This window comes from Pseudophryne corroboree, chromosome 3 (genome assembly GCF_028390025.1).
Source record: "Pseudophryne corroboree isolate aPseCor3 chromosome 3, aPseCor3.hap2, whole genome shotgun sequence".
NCBI lineage: Eukaryota > Metazoa > Chordata > Amphibia > Anura > Myobatrachidae > Pseudophryne > Pseudophryne corroboree.
In genome coordinates, this window is record NC_086446.1 from 350,224,192 (window position 1) to 350,242,735 (window position 18,544).

The 18,544-nt window shown below is 47.8% G+C and overlaps 1 protein-coding gene and 1 long non-coding RNA gene across 2 annotated transcripts in view; one reads left to right on the forward strand and one right to left on the reverse strand.

Moving 5' to 3' along the window:
* The window catches only part of MIEN1 (migration and invasion enhancer 1), a 31,535-nt gene extending 21,288 nt beyond the window's left edge, over positions 1–10,247 (reverse strand). The window contains exon 1 of the mRNA XM_063959735.1: positions 10,088–10,247. Coding sequence (XP_063815805.1) covers positions 10,088–10,116 — 29 coding nt within the window. The 5' untranslated portion in view covers positions 10,117–10,247. The remainder of the gene's footprint in view (positions 1–10,087) is intronic.
* Positions 10,248–10,531: 284 nt separating this feature from the next.
* Positions 10,532–18,544, forward strand: part of LOC135055548 (uncharacterized) — an 83,627-nt gene continuing 75,614 nt past the window's right edge. The window contains exon 1 of the long non-coding RNA XR_010243773.1: positions 10,532–10,617. This is a non-coding gene — a long non-coding RNA (uncharacterized LOC135055548). The remainder of the gene's footprint in view (positions 10,618–18,544) is intronic.

An 18,544-nucleotide genomic window follows, 5' to 3' on the forward strand; every position in this document is an offset into this window, starting at 1 on the left:
CTTGTGCCGCCCTGTCGGTTTACATGGGCGACTGCCGTGATGTTGTCTGATTGGATCAGTACCGGCTGGTTTTGAAGCAGAGGCCTTGCCAGACTTAGGGCATTGTAAATGGCCCTCAGTTCCAGAATATTTATGTGTAGGGACGACTCCTGACTTGACCAAAGTCCTTGGAAATTTCTTCCCTGTGTGACTGCCCCCAGCCTCGAAGGCTGGCATCCGTGGTTACCAGGACCCAGTCCTGTATGCCGAATCTGCGGCCCTCTTGAAGATGAGCACTCTGCAGCCACCACAGTAGAGATAACCCTGTCTCCAAGGACCAGGGTATCAGCCGATGCATCTGAAGATGCGATCCCGACCACTTGTCCAAGAGGTCCCACTGAAAGGTTCTTGCATGGAACCTGCCGAATGGAATTTAGCTTTGTAAGAAGCTACCATTTTTCCCAGGACTCGTGTGCAGTGATGCACCGATACCTGTTTTGGTTTCAGGAGGTCTCTGACTAGAGATGACAGCTCCTTGGCTTTCTCCTGCGGGAGAAACACTTTTTTCTGTTCTGTGTCCAGAACCATCTCCAGGAACAGTAGGCGTGTGGTAGGAACCAGCTGTGACTTTGGAATGTATAGAATCCATCCGTGCTGTTGTAGCACTTCCCGAGATAGAGCTACTCCGACCAACAACTGCTCCTTGGACCTCGCCTTTATAAGGAGATCGTCCAAGTACGGGATAATTAAAACTTCCTTTCTCGAAGGAGTATAATCATTTCTGCCATTACCTTGGTAAAGACCCTCGTGGTAATGGCAATCCTGTACCACAAATCTGAGGTACTCCTGGTGAGGATGGTAAATGGGGACATGTAGGTAAGCCTCCTTGATGTCCAGGGATACCATGTAATCCCCCTCCTCCAGGCTTGCAATAATCGCCCTGAGCGATTCCATCTTGAACTTGAATTTTTTTATGTATGTGTTCAAGGATTTCAAATATAAAATGGGTCTCACCGAACCGTCCGGTTTCGGTACCACAAACAGTGTGGAATAGTAACCCCGTCCTTGTTGAAGTAGGGGCACCTTGACTATCACCTGCTGGGAATACAGCTTGTGAATTGCCTCTAGCACAGTCTCCCTGCCTGAGGGAGTTGTCGGCAAGGCAGATTTGAGGAAACGGCGGGGGGGAGACGCCTCGAATTCCAGCTTGTACCCCTGAGATACTACTTGAAGGATCTAGGGATCCACCTGTGAGCGAGCCCACTGATCGCTGAAATTTTTGAGGCGGCCCCCCACCGTACCTGGCTACGCCTGTGGAGCCCCCCCGTCATGCGGTGGACTTAGAGGAAGCGGGGGAAGAATTTTGATTCTGGGAACTGGCTGACTGGTCCAGCTTTTTCCCTCTTCCCTCGTCTCTGTGCAGAAAGGAAGCGCCTTTTACCCGCTTGCATTTCTGAAGCCGAAAGGACTGTACCTGATAATACAGTGCTTTCTGAGGCTGTGAGGAAACCTGAGGTAAAATTTTTTCATTCCCAGCTGTTGCTGTGGATACGAGGTCCCAGAGACCATCCCCAAACAATTCCTCACCCTTATAAGGCTCTATGTGCCTTTTAAAGTCAGCATCACCTGTCCAGTGTCGGGTCTCTAATAACCTCCTGACAGAATGGACATTGCATTAATTCTGGATGCCAGCCGGCAAAATATCCCTCTGTGCATCCCTCATATATAAGACGACGTCTTATGTTCGCAAAATAGTATCCCTGTTTGACAGGGTTACAGACCACGCTGCAGCAGTCTCAGTCTAGTACCTGAGTGTGTAAATACAGACTTCAGGATAGCCTCCTGCTTTTTATCAGCAGGTACCTTCAAGTGGCCGTATCCTAAGACGGCAGTGCCACCTTTTTTGACAAACGTGTGAGCGCCTTATCCACCCTAGGGGATATCTCCCAGCGTAACTTATCCTCTGGCGGGAAAGGGTACGCCATCAGTAACTTTTTAGAAATTACCAGTTTCTTATCGGGGGAACCCACGCTTTTTCACACTTCATTCACTCATTTGATGGGGGAACAAAACACTGCCTGCTTTTTCTCCCCAAACATAAAACCCTTTTTTAGTGGTACTTGGGTTAATGTCAGAAATGTGTAACACATTTTTTATTGCCGGGATCATGTAACGGATGTTCCTAGTGGATTGTGTATATGTCTCAACCTCGTCGACACTGGAGTCAGACTCCGTGTCGACATCTGTGTCTGCCATCTGAGGGAGCGGGCGTTTTTGAGCCCCTGATGGCCTTTGAGACGCGGGCTGAGAAGCCGGCTGTCCCGTCATCCAGCCTTTTATGTAAGGAGTTGACACTGTCGGTTTATACCTTCCACCTATCCATCCACTCTGGTGTCGGCCCCACAGGGGGCGACATCACATTTATCGGCATCTGCTCTGCCATCACATAAGCCTCCTCATCAAACGTGTCGACACAGCCGTACCGACACACCGCACACACACAGGGAATGCTCTGACTGAGGACAGGACCCCACACAGCCCTTTGGGGAGACAGAGAGAGAGTATGCCAGCACACACCAGAGCGCTATATAATTTAGGGATTAACACTATATTGAGTGAATTTTTCCCAATAGCTGCTTGTATATACAATATTGCGCCTAAATTTAGTGCCCCCCCTCTCTTTTTAACCCTTTGAGCCTGAAAACTACAGGGGAGAGCCTGGGGAGCTGTCTTCCAGTTGCACTGTGAAGAGAAAATGGCACCAGTGTGCTGAATGAGATAGCTCCGCCCCTTTTTCGCTGACTATTCTCCCGCTTTTTTATGGATTCTGGCAGGGGTAATTACCACATATATAGCCTCTAGGGCTATATATTGTGGTATTTTTGCCAGCCAAGGTGTTTTTATTGCTGCTCAGGGCGCCCCCCCCCTAGCGCCCTGCACCCTCAGTGACCGGAGTGTGAAGTGTGTATGAGGAGCAATGGCGCACAGCTGCAGTGCTGTGCGCTACCTTGGTGAAGACTGATGTCTTCTGCCGCCGATTTTCCGGACCTCTTTTTGCTTCTGGCTCTGTAAGGGGGACGGCGGCGCGGCTCCGGGACCGAACACCAAGGCCAGTTCCATGCGGTCGATCCCTCTGGAGCTAATGGTGTCCAGTAGCCTAAGAAGCCCAAGCTAGCTGCAAGCAGGTAGGTTCGCTTCTTCTCCCCTTAGTCCCTCGCTGCAGTGAGCCTGTTGCCAGCAGGTCTCACTGTAAAATAAAAAACCTAATTATATACTTTCTTTCTAGAAGCTCAGGAGAGCCCCTATTGTGCATCCAACCTCGGCCGGGCACAAAATCTAACTGAGGCTTGGAGGAGTGTCATAGTGGGAGGAGCCAGTGCACACCAGGTGACCTAAAAGCTTTCTTTAGTTGTGCCCAGTCTCCTGCGGAGCCGCTATTCCCCATGGTCCTTTCGGAGTTCCCAGCATCCACTAGGACGTCAGAGAAATGTTGTTATCTATTTAACAAAAATAAAGAGTTATGGTAGACTTACCATGGTTAACTATTTCTTCAAGGTCCATAGGAATACCATGGGGATTTGGGTGGTTTGGAATGAACCGAGCACCAAACAGTTAAAGCTTTTCGATCCCAGAATGCACTGGGTCCTCCTCACCTATAACCCCGCCCCAGCCCCAGGCCATTCAGTTTAGTAAACAAGCTCTAGGCAGAAGCAGGATAGATGAGAAGGAATAATGGAACACTCAAGAAACACTCTCCTATTAGAAGAGGAGAACTAGTGACCATATAACAATAGTAATACCCACAAGCCAGGTACTGTATGTCAGGGTGGGAGCTCTGTGGAGCTTATGGACCACGGATTTAAGGGAAAAAAAAAAAAAAAAAAACACGGGAAGGAAGAAGAGTTAACCATGGTAAGTCTACAATAACTTTTGTTTTCTTCTTCAGGGTCCATGGGCTCCACAGGTATAGCATGGGGGTGTCCTAAAACGAGATTTATGGTAAGAACTTACCTTTGTTAAATCTCTGCGAGGTACACTGGGATCCACAGGGAATAACATCGGGGTGTAGAGTAGGATCTTGATCCGAGGCACCAACAGGCTAAAAGCTTTGACTGTTCCCAGAATGCATAGCGCCACCTCCTCTATAACCCCGCCTCCGTGCACAGGAGCTCAGTTTTGTCAGCCAGCCCGATGGAGTAGCAGGTAAGAGAGGACAACCGTTAGTAGCCACATACACCACATTCTCACGACAGGAGAATGAACCAGCGGCTAATGCCATACCAACCCAAAGAAGCTAAGTGCGTCATGGTGGGAGCCCTGTGGAACCCAGTGTACCTTGCAGAAAGATTTAACAACGGTAAGTTCTTACCATAAATCTCATTTTCTGCAGCGGGGTACACTGGGTTCCACAGGGAATAACATTGGGGATGTCCTAAAGCAGTTCCTCATTGGAGGGGACGCACCTTAGCGGGCACAAGAACCCGGCGTCCAAAGGAAGCATCCGGAGAGGCGGAAGTATCGAAGGCATAGAACCTTATGAATGTGTTCACCGAGGACCACGTAGCCGCCTTGCACAATTGTTCAAGGGTCGCACCACTGCAGGCCGCCCAAGAAGGTCCAACCGTCCGAGTAGAATGGGCCTTTATGGTAGCAGGAGCCGGTAGGCCAGCCTGTACATAAGCATGTGCAATCACCATTCTAATCCATCTGGCCAGGATCTGCTTGTGAGCAAGCCAGCCACGTTTGTGAAAACCAAAACTGTGCTAAGAGAGAATCAGACTTCCTAATAGGAGCTGTCCTCTTCACATAGATACAGAGAGCCCGTACCACATCCAAAGACCGCTCTTTGGAAGACAATTCAGGAGAGACAAAGGCCGGAACCACAATCTCCTGATTAAGGTGGAAAGAAGACATCACCTTAGTACTAAGAATCGCCCGGTCACGGTGAAAAATCAGATATGGTGACCTACAAGACAAGGCACCCAAATCAGACATCCGTCTATCAGAGGCAATAGCCAGCAGAAACAAGACCTTGAGGGAAAGCCACTTAAGGTCTGCAGATTCAAGAGGCTCAAACGGAGACTCTTGTAATGCCTCCAGAACCACCAACAAATCCCAAGGAGCAACAGGCGGGACGTAAGGAGGTCGAATCCGTAACACACCCTGAGTGAGTGAATGTATGAACATCAGGCATAGTGGCAATTTTTCTCTGAAACAAAACCGACAAGGCAGAAATATGAACCTTGATGGAGGCCAGACGAAGGCCCAAGTCCAGGCCCTGTTGTAGAAAGGCTAAGTTTGGCCATACTAAACTTGTAAGCGACATGATTGTTAGATGCGCACCAAGCAAAGTAAGAATTCCAGACCCTATAGTAAATCTGAGCAGACGCCGGCTTACGGGCCTTCAACATAGTCTGAATGACTGCCTCAGAAAAACCCTTGGCCATCAGTACGGAAGCTTCAAGAGCCACGCCATCAAAGCCAGCTAGGCCAGATCCTGGTAAACACAAGGGCCCTGAACGAGGTGGTCTGGTCATTGTGGAAGCAGAAGGACGCTCTAACGAGAGACCCTGAAGGTCTGAGAACCAGTGCCGTCTGGGCCACACCGGAGCGATCAGAAGTAGGATGCCTCCTTCTTGCTGGAACTTCCTTATTACTCTCGGCAGGAGTGACACCGGAGGGAACACGTATGGTAGCCGAAAGGTCCATGGGATTGCCAGTGCGTCCACGAACGCTGCTTGAGGATCCCTTGTCCTTGCTCCGAAGACCATAACCATGCGATTGTGTCGAGACGCCATCAGGTCCACATCTGGGAGGCCCCACTTGTCCACTAGGAGTTGAAAACCTTCTGGATGGAGGCTCCACTCTCCAGCATGTACGTCCTGACGACTGAGGGAGTCCGCATCCCAGTTTTGTACCCCCGGAATGAACACTGCCGATAGGGCTGGCAGATGGCGTTCTGCCCACCGAAGAATTCTTGATACTTCCCTCATTGCCATGCGGCTTCGAGTGCCACCTTGATGATTTATGTACACCACTGTGGTGGCGTTGTCCGACTGTACTTGGAACAGGTCTGTTCTGTATTAAATGCTGGGCCAAGTACAGTGCGTTGAACACCACCCGCAGTTCCAGAATGTTTATTGGGAGGAGAGACTCCTCCTTGGTCCACCGACCCTGAAGGGAGTGTTGCTCCAACACCGCGCCCCAACCTCTCAGACTGGCATCTGTCCTCAGAAGGACCCAGTTGGAGATCCAGAAGGTACGACCCCTGCTCAATCGTTGGTCCTGAAGCCACTAGCTGAGTGACAGACAGACCTCCGGAGACAAGGAGATCATGCGAGACCTGATCCAGTGAGGCACATGTCCCACTTGGCAAGAATCAATTTCTGCAGAGGGCAGGAATGGAATGGCGCGTACTCCACCATGAGACCGAGCACTTGCATATTCGAATGTATCGACACTTGCAGATGAGATAGGAAGCACTGAATCCTGTCCTGAAGTTTCAGGACCTTCTCCTGAGACAAGAACAACCGCTGGTTGTGAATGTCCAACAACGCCCCTAGGTGCACCATGCTCGGAGCAGGGACCAGGGAAGATTTCTTACAGTTGAGGAGCCACCCGTGGGCTTGCAGAAACTGGATAGTCAGATCCAGATGGCGTAGGAAAATTTCTGGGGAATTCGCCAGGATCAAACAAGTCGTTCAGATACTGGAGGATCCTGACCCCTTGACGGCGGAGTACAGACGTCATTACCGCCATGACCTCGGTGAAAACTCACGGAGCAGTGGTCAAACCAAAAGGTTTGGAGAACATACAATTCCCAGGTTCCAAAGCCAGAACAATAGAGCATGTCAGTTTTGGAAGCAGGTTGACGGGCGGCCCAAGCCCGTTTGTGTTTATTGGGTTTGGAACTGTGAACCGGTTTTGGGTACGTGTGACCTTTTGCTTTCCCTGAAGGACGAAAGGAGCGAAAAAGAGTACTCTTGGCCTTCGGCACCGAAGGAGTAGTACTAGGTAGACATGCTGTTTTCGCAGAAGCCAAGTCAGCCACTATCTTGTTGAGGTCTTCTCCGAAAAGAATATCTCCCTTAAAAGGGAGTACAGGGTTTTCTTAGAGTCCAGATCCACAGACCAGGACCGTAACCAGAGAATCCGGCGAGCCAAAAATGGACGTAGTAGAAGCCTTGGCCGCCAGAATACCGGCATCAGAAGCCACCTCCTTAATGTAATGAGACGCTGTGACAATATATGACAAGCAGTGTCTAGCATGATTAAAAGCGTTGGAAGGCAACTCCGTCTCAAGCTCCTGAGCCCACGCTTCCACAGCTTCTGCAGCCCACGTCGCTGCAATGGTGGGCCTATGCGCAGCACCTGTGAGGGTGAAAATTGCCTTTAAACAACCCTCCACAGGCTTATTCGTCGGCTCTCTCAGGGACACGACGGTAGTTACCGGCAGAGCCGAGGATACCACCAGCCACGCCACCTGCGAATCCACTGGCGGGGGTGTTTCCCAATTTTTACTTAGCTCTGCAGCAAGGGGGTAGCGAGCCAGCATCTTCTTGTGAGGCGTGAATTTCTTTCCTGGATTTCCCCAGGACTCCTGACGTATGTCAACTAAATGGTCAGAGTGAGATAAAACTTGTTTAACCACTTTCTGGCGTTTAAACCTGTCCGGTTTCTTAGGGGCAGCATCAGGCTCCGGTTCATCATCAACTTGAAGAATGAGCCTGATAGCTTCCAACAAGTCAGGAACATCCACCTGTGAATCGGGATCAGAATCTGTGGGTTCAGTATAAACGCCATCCTCATCAGACGAGGTGTCTGGGACGTTGGTGGATTGTGAGGAAGTAATTGCCCGCTTAGAGGACCCCTTGGTCTTAGGCGGGCGAGGGTTAGACTTCTGAGTAGTCAGTGATTGGTTCAATTGCTGTAACTGATTGGACAGTTGATCTGCCCACGGCGGGTTAACCGCAGGGACCATAAGCGGTTGTACTGGCACAGGAGGTCCTATAGGGGGCATTAGTCTAGTTACCAGCGTATTCAATAGCGTGGAGAAGGTAGCCAAGGTGGGTCATTTTGAACCCCCATTGCTACAGTCCCACTGGGGGTAAGGAACCCCCAGAACCTGAACCCTCAGCTGCTATGTTAACCTCAAATGTGTCTGCAGCGTCAACACCACGCAATGTGGCATCAGCCCCAGCACCGTTGCCCTTTGTAGCTGACATAATCAAAAGCTCAATGAAAGGCAACACAATATCAGCAGCACAGTACCTGCCAAGAACCCCCTGCGCAGTGTATTTCAGCACAAACAGGAAATTCTAGAGTTATATGGTGACTAAAAATCACAGAAAAATACACACCGAGTATATCCTGTGAACTACCTATATTAAATGATAAACCTGACGCACCTAGCCCCCTCAGGTTATAGAATATAGGGATAGCAATCTGAGTGAGATACACAAAATGGAGGTCACACAGCACCTATATACACACACACACAGTCACAGTTTGTACAATGCAGAAATTATGACATGCAATAAAACTGCACTGGACTAGCAACACATAGTAGTACTAAGTACAGCTATACACTTAATAGATATAACAATGCACAGTAAAGACTGGATGTATATCACAGGGTGCTTGTACTAAATAACCCTGACTAAATGCACTTTTTCTTAACCAACACTGTCAGCAGACATGTAGAATACTTAAGTGTCCTGTAAAATGCACAGCGCTGACTGGCAGGCGGCTTTACAGAGGAGGATTTGCCCAAACAGTCCCAGGATCAACTAAGCTTGTCCTAATGGCGCCCAAACGCTGACAGGGAGTGAGGGAGAGAGAGATCTGCAGGTCCAGGATGGGAACATTTACTCTAAATGGCGCCCTGGGGCTGGGGGAGGGGCTACAGGTCAAAGCCTTATCCCTCTGCTGGACTTCACCACCGGGTACTGGGGGCTTAAATAAAAGGTTATATGAGAGAAAACCGACCTGTGCCCATGCTCTGGTGGTCTCCCTGTACTGCCATAGTGTCAACACCAGCGCGCAGCCCGCCTCCCACCTGCCGCGCGGGATCGCACTTTACAGCGGGTCCCGCTGGGGGGACCCACTTACCTCCTCCCTGAGTGGGTCCACGTGATCCAGGAGAACAGCGGTTGTGTGTGTGTGTGACTAACTGGAAGAAAACCAGAGCCTCCACTGTAGGTACCCGCCAACCAGGGCGCGGGAGTATACAGAGCCGCTGGGGGAGGTGATGGAGCTGCAGCAGGAGATGTCTGACTGACAGCTAACACAGTCAACTACAAAACTGAGCTCCTGTGCACGGAGGCGGGATAGTAGAGGAGGCGGCGCTATGCATTCTGGGAAGAAGGTCAAAGCTTTGAGCCTGTTGGTGCCTCGAATCAAGATCCTACTCTACACCCCAATGTCATTCCCTGTGGAGCCCAGTGTACCCCGCAGCAGAAACATGTCCATCCAAGGAGGTTGCACAGGAGTGGGGGGCAACAACGAAGCCCGATACTGTTGTAGGCAACCCCTATTGTAGAGTCAAAGTAGGCATGGGCAAGCGTTCTACTAACAGAGTCATAACCCAAGACAAAGAAGCCACCCATGGTGGTTCTAGGACAGGTGCTGGAGTCACTGTATTGAGTGATGGTGTAGCACAGTGGTCTCCAACCTTAATTGGGGTGTTAGCTACTTTCAGAAAATAAAACCTCTGAAGGAGCTACCCCCTCCCCCAAATGCGCGTGCGTTCCTGCGAAAGTTGGTGTGGCCTCACAACTACAAGTAATGCTTCCCCCCCATGTAGTGACAGATACACAAATAATGTTTTTTCCTATCTGATAGACAGGGGGAAAACAATACACCCAACCGGCTTTTCAAACAATTACATTTCCCTCTGTATGGCTACAAAAGCTACGTTAAATTTTAATCTGACAACAAATCATTTACGCTTCATAAAACAGCATACGGTAACAGCCCTAGCAGGGCAGACATTGGCACACACCACGCATGCAGACTTCGTTATTAATATAGTAGAATTATAAATATTTTAATATACTATATACATAATGTAACAGCCAGCTAAAGGTCAGTCTCTATCTCGCCTTACCAATATTCCACTATAATATTCACAGCCATGTTACCAGGGAGTGAGTCCCAGCAGCAGCTTCCTCAGTGCATCAGTTCCTCTCCTCCCTGCATCTCACTTCCGCCCTCACTGCACAGAGGAGACAACGCGGCTCCCCCTGCTGGCTGGTGCTGCAAATAGCGTCTAGGTCGCCTATAATCACTATGGCGGCAGGGGCACGCCCATAACCTGCTCCCAGCTGCCTGCCTGTGCTCCTATAGTAGACGTAGTGTTGTTGTTATGCAAGCCGGCGCAGTGCCATGTGGCAATGCATTGTATGGGGGTGACTGCTGCAAAGGTGAATTCTGTAGTAGAAGTTAACTAATTTACTTTTTTGCCTGTTTAATGTCCAGAATAGCGCTGATTGCGGGGGCGGGGCTTACTGGAAAGCGGGCGGGGTTTCGTCATGAGTCAGTAGTTGCCATTTGGAGGGGATCAGGTGGCATTTGGGTGGTCTTGGTGGCCATTGTTATTCCCCATCTCCCATATACTCACAGTATGAATATTTGGAGGTATGTTATTCTCTATATTGTATTCTGAATGTGTAAGTTATGTTTCCTGGATGTTGTGATGTAATAAAATTGATCACTGTTTAAAATTGCAATGAGAAACTGATACTGATCCACTAGTCACTGGGGCCCAAAGTTGAAAGACATACCATTGCCATGCTGCACTTCATTATACATTTCTAAGTATAAAGATGAAAAATAAAACAAAAATGCACAAAAAAATGTGCGCTCGCCACATTTTGGTTTATTCCAAAGTTCCCCCTTGGCAGGTGGTGTGGACTGCCGGGTTTCCCTTAGCTTTGGGCCTGTCGACTTGCGCCCGGGTAGTGACCCCTAAAGGGGTCTTTTGCGAAGAAACTAGTCCACTGCGCCCAGCACATTCTTGGTCACTGTTGGCTGATGTACCTCCACTAGATGAGTCTGAGTCTCTAAGGGGTCTTCTCTGTAATCTACGTCGTCTGTAGTTGTCGACTCCCGAAGTTCTATTATTGACCCAACTATAGACCTTATGTTCAGAGTAGTCTGGACAGTCACTAATTTCGCTTTCTTGGACCTTATTAATTCCACATGGTATTTATCAATTTGTTCGCTCAGCTTTTGTAACCATGGGGTAGTGGTATCCGCTTGCAATTTGTCCAAATGTTGGTCTTCTAATAAGCTTATCTGGGACTTGTTTTGGACAGTTCTTTAGAGGATTCATCAATCACCAGCAGGATAAGGTCGAATGAGCACTTATTTAGGATTGCCGCCCACTTGCGGCAAAATTCCGGGTTATATCTCCCAATGGTGGGGATGTTTTTTACACGGAAACCCCTTGGAATTAGGCGTTCTCTATAATAGTCGAACAATGTCACCCCATGTAGGTAAAAATCGACCTCACGCTTTTTAAATTTACTCAGTTGTGCATAAATCTGTTCAGGAGATTCAACTCCTGCTGCAATTGACAGATTATCCTTAATTAAGATTGCATCTGCATCGCTGTCTGAGAAAGAAAAAAAATCACCCTTTTGTAGGGTTAGATGGCTGAAACCAGAGACTTGAGGAACATCTTGCTCCTGTCGTACCTCCATCCAAAGATACTGCAGTTCACAAAGACAAATTGTAGTCACCTTTTAGACTACAAACAAAGAGGAAGGGGGGTGCAAATCCCCACCCCCAAATTCCCTTCCGCACACTGAAAATTACCTGTAACCATCCCTGAATCTATCTGGTAATAAAATTCAGAGAATTCGTCACAAATGTTTGCAAACACATGTTTAGCTGCTGGCCACTTCACGGCTTCTCTGATACAGCAGTCCTAACCTACATAATAGCAGTGCCCACATAGGGCCATGTAATTTGTCACAGTACGCCTCATAATAAAGGCCATTACTAAAACAGTTCCAGACTGAGAGCTAACTTACCAGGGAGCCACCCCCAGGATCTCCCATTGGCACTACAAGGAACAGCATGCCTTCCAAATGCTGCTCCCATTCAATGCCTCATGCACACAAGCAGACAAACAATTTGGAAGTTGCTCAATCATACCTGGAGATAATTATATATCAGGTGCTGGAAGGGGGAGGGGTCACAGACAAACAAACAAAGAGGAAGGGGGGTGCAAATCCCCACCCCCAAATTCCCTTCCGCACACTGAAAATTACCTGTAACCATCCCTGAATCTATCTGGTAATAAAATTCAGAGAATTCGTCACAAATGTTTGCAAACACATGTTTAGCTGCTGGCCACTTCACGGCTTCTCTGATACAGCAGTCCTAACCTACATAATAGCAGTGCCCACATAGGGCCATGTAATTTGTCACAGTACGCCTCATAATAAAGGCCATTACTAAAACAGTTCCAGACTGTTGCACCCCCCTTCCTCTTTGTTTGTTTGTCTGTGACCCCTCCCCCTTCCAGCACCTGATATATAATTATCTCCAGGTATGATTGAGCAACTTCCAAATTGTTTGTCTGCTTGTGTGCATGAGGCATTGAATGGGAGCAGCATTTGGAAGGCATGCTGTTCCTTGTAGTGCCAATGGGAGATCCTGGGGGTGGCTCCCTGGTAAGTTAGCTCTCAGTCTGGAACTGTTTTAGTAATGGCCTTTATTATGAGGCGTACTGTGACAAATTACATGGCCCTATGTGGGCACTGCTATTATGTAGGTTAGGACTGCTGTATCAGAGAAGCCGTGAAGTGGCCAGCAGCTAAACATGTGTTTGCAAACATTTGTGACGAATTCTCTGAATTTTATTACCAGATAGATTCAGGGATGGTTACAGGTAATTTTCAGTGTGCGGAAGGGAATTTGGGGGTGGGGATTTGCACCCCCCTTCCTCTTTGTTTGTTTGTCTGTGACCCCTCCCCCTTCCAGCACCTGATATATAATTATCTCCAGGTATGATTGAGCAACTTCCAAATTGTTTGTCTGCTTGTGTGCTTGAGGCATTGAATGGGAGCAGCATTTGGAAGGCATGCTGTTCCTTGTAGTGCCAATGGGAGATCCTGGGGGTGGCTCCCTGGTAAGTTAGCTCTCAGTCTGGAACTGTTTTAGTAATGGCCTTTATTATGAGGCGTACTGTGACAAATTACATGGCCCTATGTGGGCACTGCTATTATGTAGGTTAGGACTGCTGTATCAGCGAAGCCGTGAAGTGGCCAGCAGCTAAACATGTGTTTGCAAACATTTGTGACGAATTCTCTGAATTTTATTACCAGATAGATTCAGGGATGGTTACAGGTAATTTTCAGTGTGCGGAAGGGAATTTGGGGGTGGGGATTTGCACCCCCCTTCCTCTTTGTTTGTTTGTCTGTGACCCCTCCCCCTTCCAGCACCTGATATATAATTATCTCCAGGTATGATTGAGCAACTTCCAAATTGTTTGTCTGCTTGTGTGCATGAGGCATTGAATGGGAGCAGCATTTGGAAGGCATGCTGTTCCTTGTAGTGCCAATGGGAGATCCTGGGGGTGGCTCCCTGGTAAGTTAGCTCTCAGTCTGGAACTGTTTTAGTAATGGCCTTTATTATGAGGCGTACTGTGACAAATTACATGGCCCTATGTGGGCACTGCTATTATGTAGGTTAGGACTGCTGTATCAGAGAAGCCGTGAAGTGGCCAGCAGCTAAACATGTGTTTGCAAACATTTGTGACGAATTCTCTGAATTTTATTACTAGATAGATTCAGGGATGGTTACAGGTAATTTTCAGTGTGTGGAAGGGAATTTGGGGGTGGGGATTTGCACCCCCCTTCCTCTTTGTTTGTTTGTCTGTGACCCCTCCCCCTTCCAGCACCTGATATATAATTATCTCCAGGTATGATTGAGCAACTTCCAAATTGTTTGTCTGCTTGTGTGCATGAGGCATTGAATGGGAGCAGCATTTGGAAGGCATGCTGTTCCTTGTAGTGCCAATGGGAGATCCTGGGGGTGGCTCCCTGGTAAGTTAGCTCTCAGTCTGGAACTGTTTTAGTAATGGCCTTTATTATGAGGCGTACTGTGACAAATTACATGGCCCTATGTGGGCACTGCTATTATGTAGGTTAGGACTGCTGTATCAGAGAAGCCGTGAAGTTGCCAGCAGCTAAACATGTGTTTGCAAACATTTGTGACGAATTCTCTGAATTTTATTACTAGATAGATTCAGGGATGGTTACAGGTAATTTTCAGTGTGCGGAAGGGAATTTGGGGGTGGGGATTTGCACCCCCCTTCCTCTTTGTTTGTTTGTCTGTGACCCCTCCCCCTTCCAGCACCTGATATATAATTATCTCCAGGTATGATTGAGCAACTTCCAAATTGTTTGTCTGCTTGTGTGCATGAGGCATTGAATGGGAGCAGCATTTGGAAGGCATGCTGTTCCTTGTAGTGCCAATGGGAGATCCTGGGGGTGGCTCCCTGGTAAGTTAGCTCTCAGTCTGGAACTGTTTTAGTAATGGCCTTTATTATGAGGCGTACTGTGACAAATTACATGGCCCTATGTGGGCACTGCTATTATGTAGGTTAGGACTGCTGTATCAGAGAAGCCGTGAAGTTGCCAGCAGCTAAACATGTGTTTGCAAACATTTGTGACGAATTCTCTGAATTTTATTACCAGATAGATTCAGGGATGGTTACAGGTAATTTTCAGTGTGCGGAAGGGAATTTGGGGGTGGGGATTTGCACCCCCCTTCCTCTTTGTTTGTTTGTCTGTGACCCCTCCCCCTTCCAGCACCTGATATATAATCATCTCCAGGTATGATTGAGCAACTTCCAAATTGTTTGTCTGCTTGTGTGCATGAGGCATTGAATGGGAGCAGCATTTGGAAGGCATGCTGTTCCTTGTAGTGCCAATGGGAGATCCTGGGGGTGGCTCCCTGGTAAGTTAGCTCTCAGTCTGGAACTGTTTTAGTAATGGCCTTTATTATGAGGCGTACTGTGACAAATTACATGGCCCTATGTGGGCACTGCTATTATGTAGGTTAGGACTGCTGTATCAGAGAAGCCGTGAAGTGGCCAGCAGCTAAACATGTGTTTGCAAACATTTGTGACGAATTCTCTGAATTTTATTACCAGATAGATTCAGGGATGGTTACAGGTAATTTTCAGTGTGCGGAAGGGAATTTGGGGGTGGGGATTTGCACCCCCCTTCCTCTTAGTTTGTTTGTCTGTGACCCCTCCCCCTTCCAGCACCTGATATATAATTATCTCCAGGTATGATTGAGCAACTTCCAAATTGTTTGTCTGCTTGTGTGCATGAGGCATTGAATGGGAGCAGCATTTGGAAGGCATGCTGTTCCTTGTAGTGCCAATGGGAGATCCTGGGGGTGGCTCCCTGGTAAGTTAGCTCTCAGTCTGGAACTGTTTTAGTAATGGCCTTTATTATGAGGCGTACTGTGACAAATTACATGGCCCTATGTGGGCACTGCTATTATGAAGGTTAGGATTGCTGTATCAGAGAAGCCGTGAAGTGGCCAGCAGCTAAACATGTGTTTGCAAACATTTGTGACGAATTCTCTGAATTTTATTACCAGATAGATTCAGGGATGGTTACAGGTAATTTTCAGTGTGCGGAAGGGAATTTGGGGGTGGGGATTTGCACCCCCCTTCCTCTTTGTTTGTTTGTCTGTGACCCCTCCCCCTTCCAGCACCTGATATATAATTATCTCCAGGTATGATTGAGCAACTTCCAAATTGTTTGTCTGCTTGTGTGCATGAGGCATTGAATGGGAGCAGCATTTGGAAGGCATGCTGTTCCTTGTAGTGCCAATGGGAGATCCTGGGGGTGGCTCCCTGGTAAGTTAGCTCTCAGTCTGGAACTGTTTTAGTAATGGCCTTTATTATGAGGCGTACTGTGACAAATTACATGGCCCTATGTGGGCACTGCTATTATGTAGGTTAGGACTGCTGTATCAGAGAAGCCGTGAAGTGGCCAGCAGCTAAACATGTGTTTGCAAACATTTGTGATGAATTCTCTGAATTTTATTACCAGATAGATTCAGGGATGGTTACAGGTAATTTTCAGTGTGCGGAAGGGAATTTGGGGGTGGGGATTTGCACCCCCCTTCCTCTTTGTTTGTTTGTCTGTGACCCCTCCCCCTTCCAGCACCTGATATATAATTATCTCCAGGTATGATTGAGCAACTTCCAAATTGTTTGTCACCTTTTAGACTACGTAAAATCAGCAGGATAACTCCTGAATGTGTACGTCCAGTATATTAAAATATATCCACAAGTGCCTTGACTGTAGCTCTACACACCGTGCAAGGTGCTGTAGGCAATAACATAAGAAACACTGGTGTCTGGCACTCCAACAGTAGAACAGCTGGTCCCGATGCCCGAATCAAGGTAACAAATACAGCGAATGGAAGAAACGGCACTCAGGAAATCAGTAGTTTCTCATACGTCCTAGAGGATGCTGGGGATGCTTCAAGAACCATTGGGTATAGACGGGATCCGCAGGAGACATGGGCACTTTAAGACTTTGAATGGGTGTGAACTGGCTCCTCCCTCTATGCCCCTCCTCCAGACTCCAGTTTAGATTCTGTGCCCAGTGAGACTGGTGACACACAGGGGAGCTCTACTGAGTTTCTCTGAAAAGACTTTATGTTAGGTTTATTATTTTCAGGGAGCACTGCTGGCAACACTCTCCCTGCATCGTGGGACTTAGGGTAGAGAAGCAGACCTACTTCAGTGAGTTTCAAGGCTCTGCTTCTTTGGCTACTGGACACCATTAGCTCCAGAGGGTCTGATCGCTAGGTACGCCTAGATGCTCGTTCCCAGAGCCCGCCGTCACCCCCCTTGCAGAGCCAGAAGTCAGAAGACAGGTGAGTAGAAGAAGATCAGAAGACTGCAGTGACGGCTTTGAGGTAACGCACAGCGGCCTCGCTGTGCGCCATGCTCCCACACACACAGGCACTGTAGGGTGCAGGGCGCGCGGGAGGGGGGCGCCGCCCTGGGCAGCATATAAATCCACAACAGAGACTGGCAATCAAATATGTAAGTGCCTGGGCACTATATTTAACCCCCACCAGTATAAATATATGTAAGTAATAGCGGGGCTGAAGCGCACCATTAAGGGGGCGGGGCTTCCCCCTTACAGCTCATTTCAGTGCCTTTTTCTCCTCACAGAGATGTTGGTCCTTCCAAAGCACTGCTGTACAGATCAGAGTGAAAAACGAGGGGGAGGGGGGGGGCACAGTTGTTTGGTGCAATATAAGTTAAAAATAAAAGCACACTATATCATGAGCGCTGTGGAAATGAGCTGGTAAACTCCTTCTGTGTTTCCCTGACAGAATGTACTGGGGTCTATCCCTTATAGCCAGTGTAATGTCGGTGGGTGTTTTGGTACACGTGTGACGGCATATCTGAGGCTGAGTGCTCTGCCACAAAGGGAATGACTCTGTCGGCACTGTCGACTCCTAATGGTACTTGGTACATGTAAATAAATGTCAACATGTCAGTAGAGGTATATTTTTCCCAAGAGAAAACTATATGGGAGACACAGACGTGGGGGGTGACTCTGTCGGCACCAACAATATCTGACTGGGTGGAAATTGGCATGATAATGTGATGCATATCAGAAAGAGCTATACCTATATGTATATGTATGTATCGTAAGGTTACATAGGTCTGTGGCACGAACACTGACGTGGTAATATTTATGGAGGGAGTCATATTCATAGAATAGATTTCTCTCAGACCCCTCGGGGTCGCAAAAATGTTATTTTGCCCAGTTACTACTCCCTGAGATCGACTCGAATAATGTTTCTTATGTCGACCATAATGTTTCCTTATTAGATCCACAAAATCGGCATTCAGTACATGTTCATACACATTAGAACGTATTAACGTCACTAGGGACCCTGCTGTTCCTGACAAAAGGATATATGTATACGTGTTATATATATATATATAGATATATGTGTGTATAGGTGCATTTAAAGGTGTGTATATATATATATATATATATATATATATATATAAAATTTATAATGAATGCTGAGGTAAAGTTATTCCTTCTCATGTGCTGAGCGCTCTGTTGAAAAAACTCTGGGTCAAGGATTCCGAGTTTTTATTTTTTTCCCACCGTGGATAGAATAAAGTGAGAGTCACCCCCTGTTCTGCACGGGGCCCTATCACAAAGGATCGTATGCAGGAGGATATGTGATACTCTAATTATGTGTCCGCATGTACATTTATTATACTTGCATTACATGCGCATGGGGGAGTAGTTGTATGCAGGGTACTCCTTAAGTTGGGTCATGTCTATATCATTGCAGCATACTGCCGTGCGACTACAAGGGATATAGGACTCTTTGGTTCGCTGGCCAATTCCATGGCGGTCTCGACTTGGAGGGAGTTGTGGATTCACCAATGGAATTCTGAGGCTGACTCCGAGAAGAACTGGAGTCTCTTCCCTATGAAGGTGAAACCTGGTTTGGGGGATGGCCTTGTTAAGTTGATCTCGGC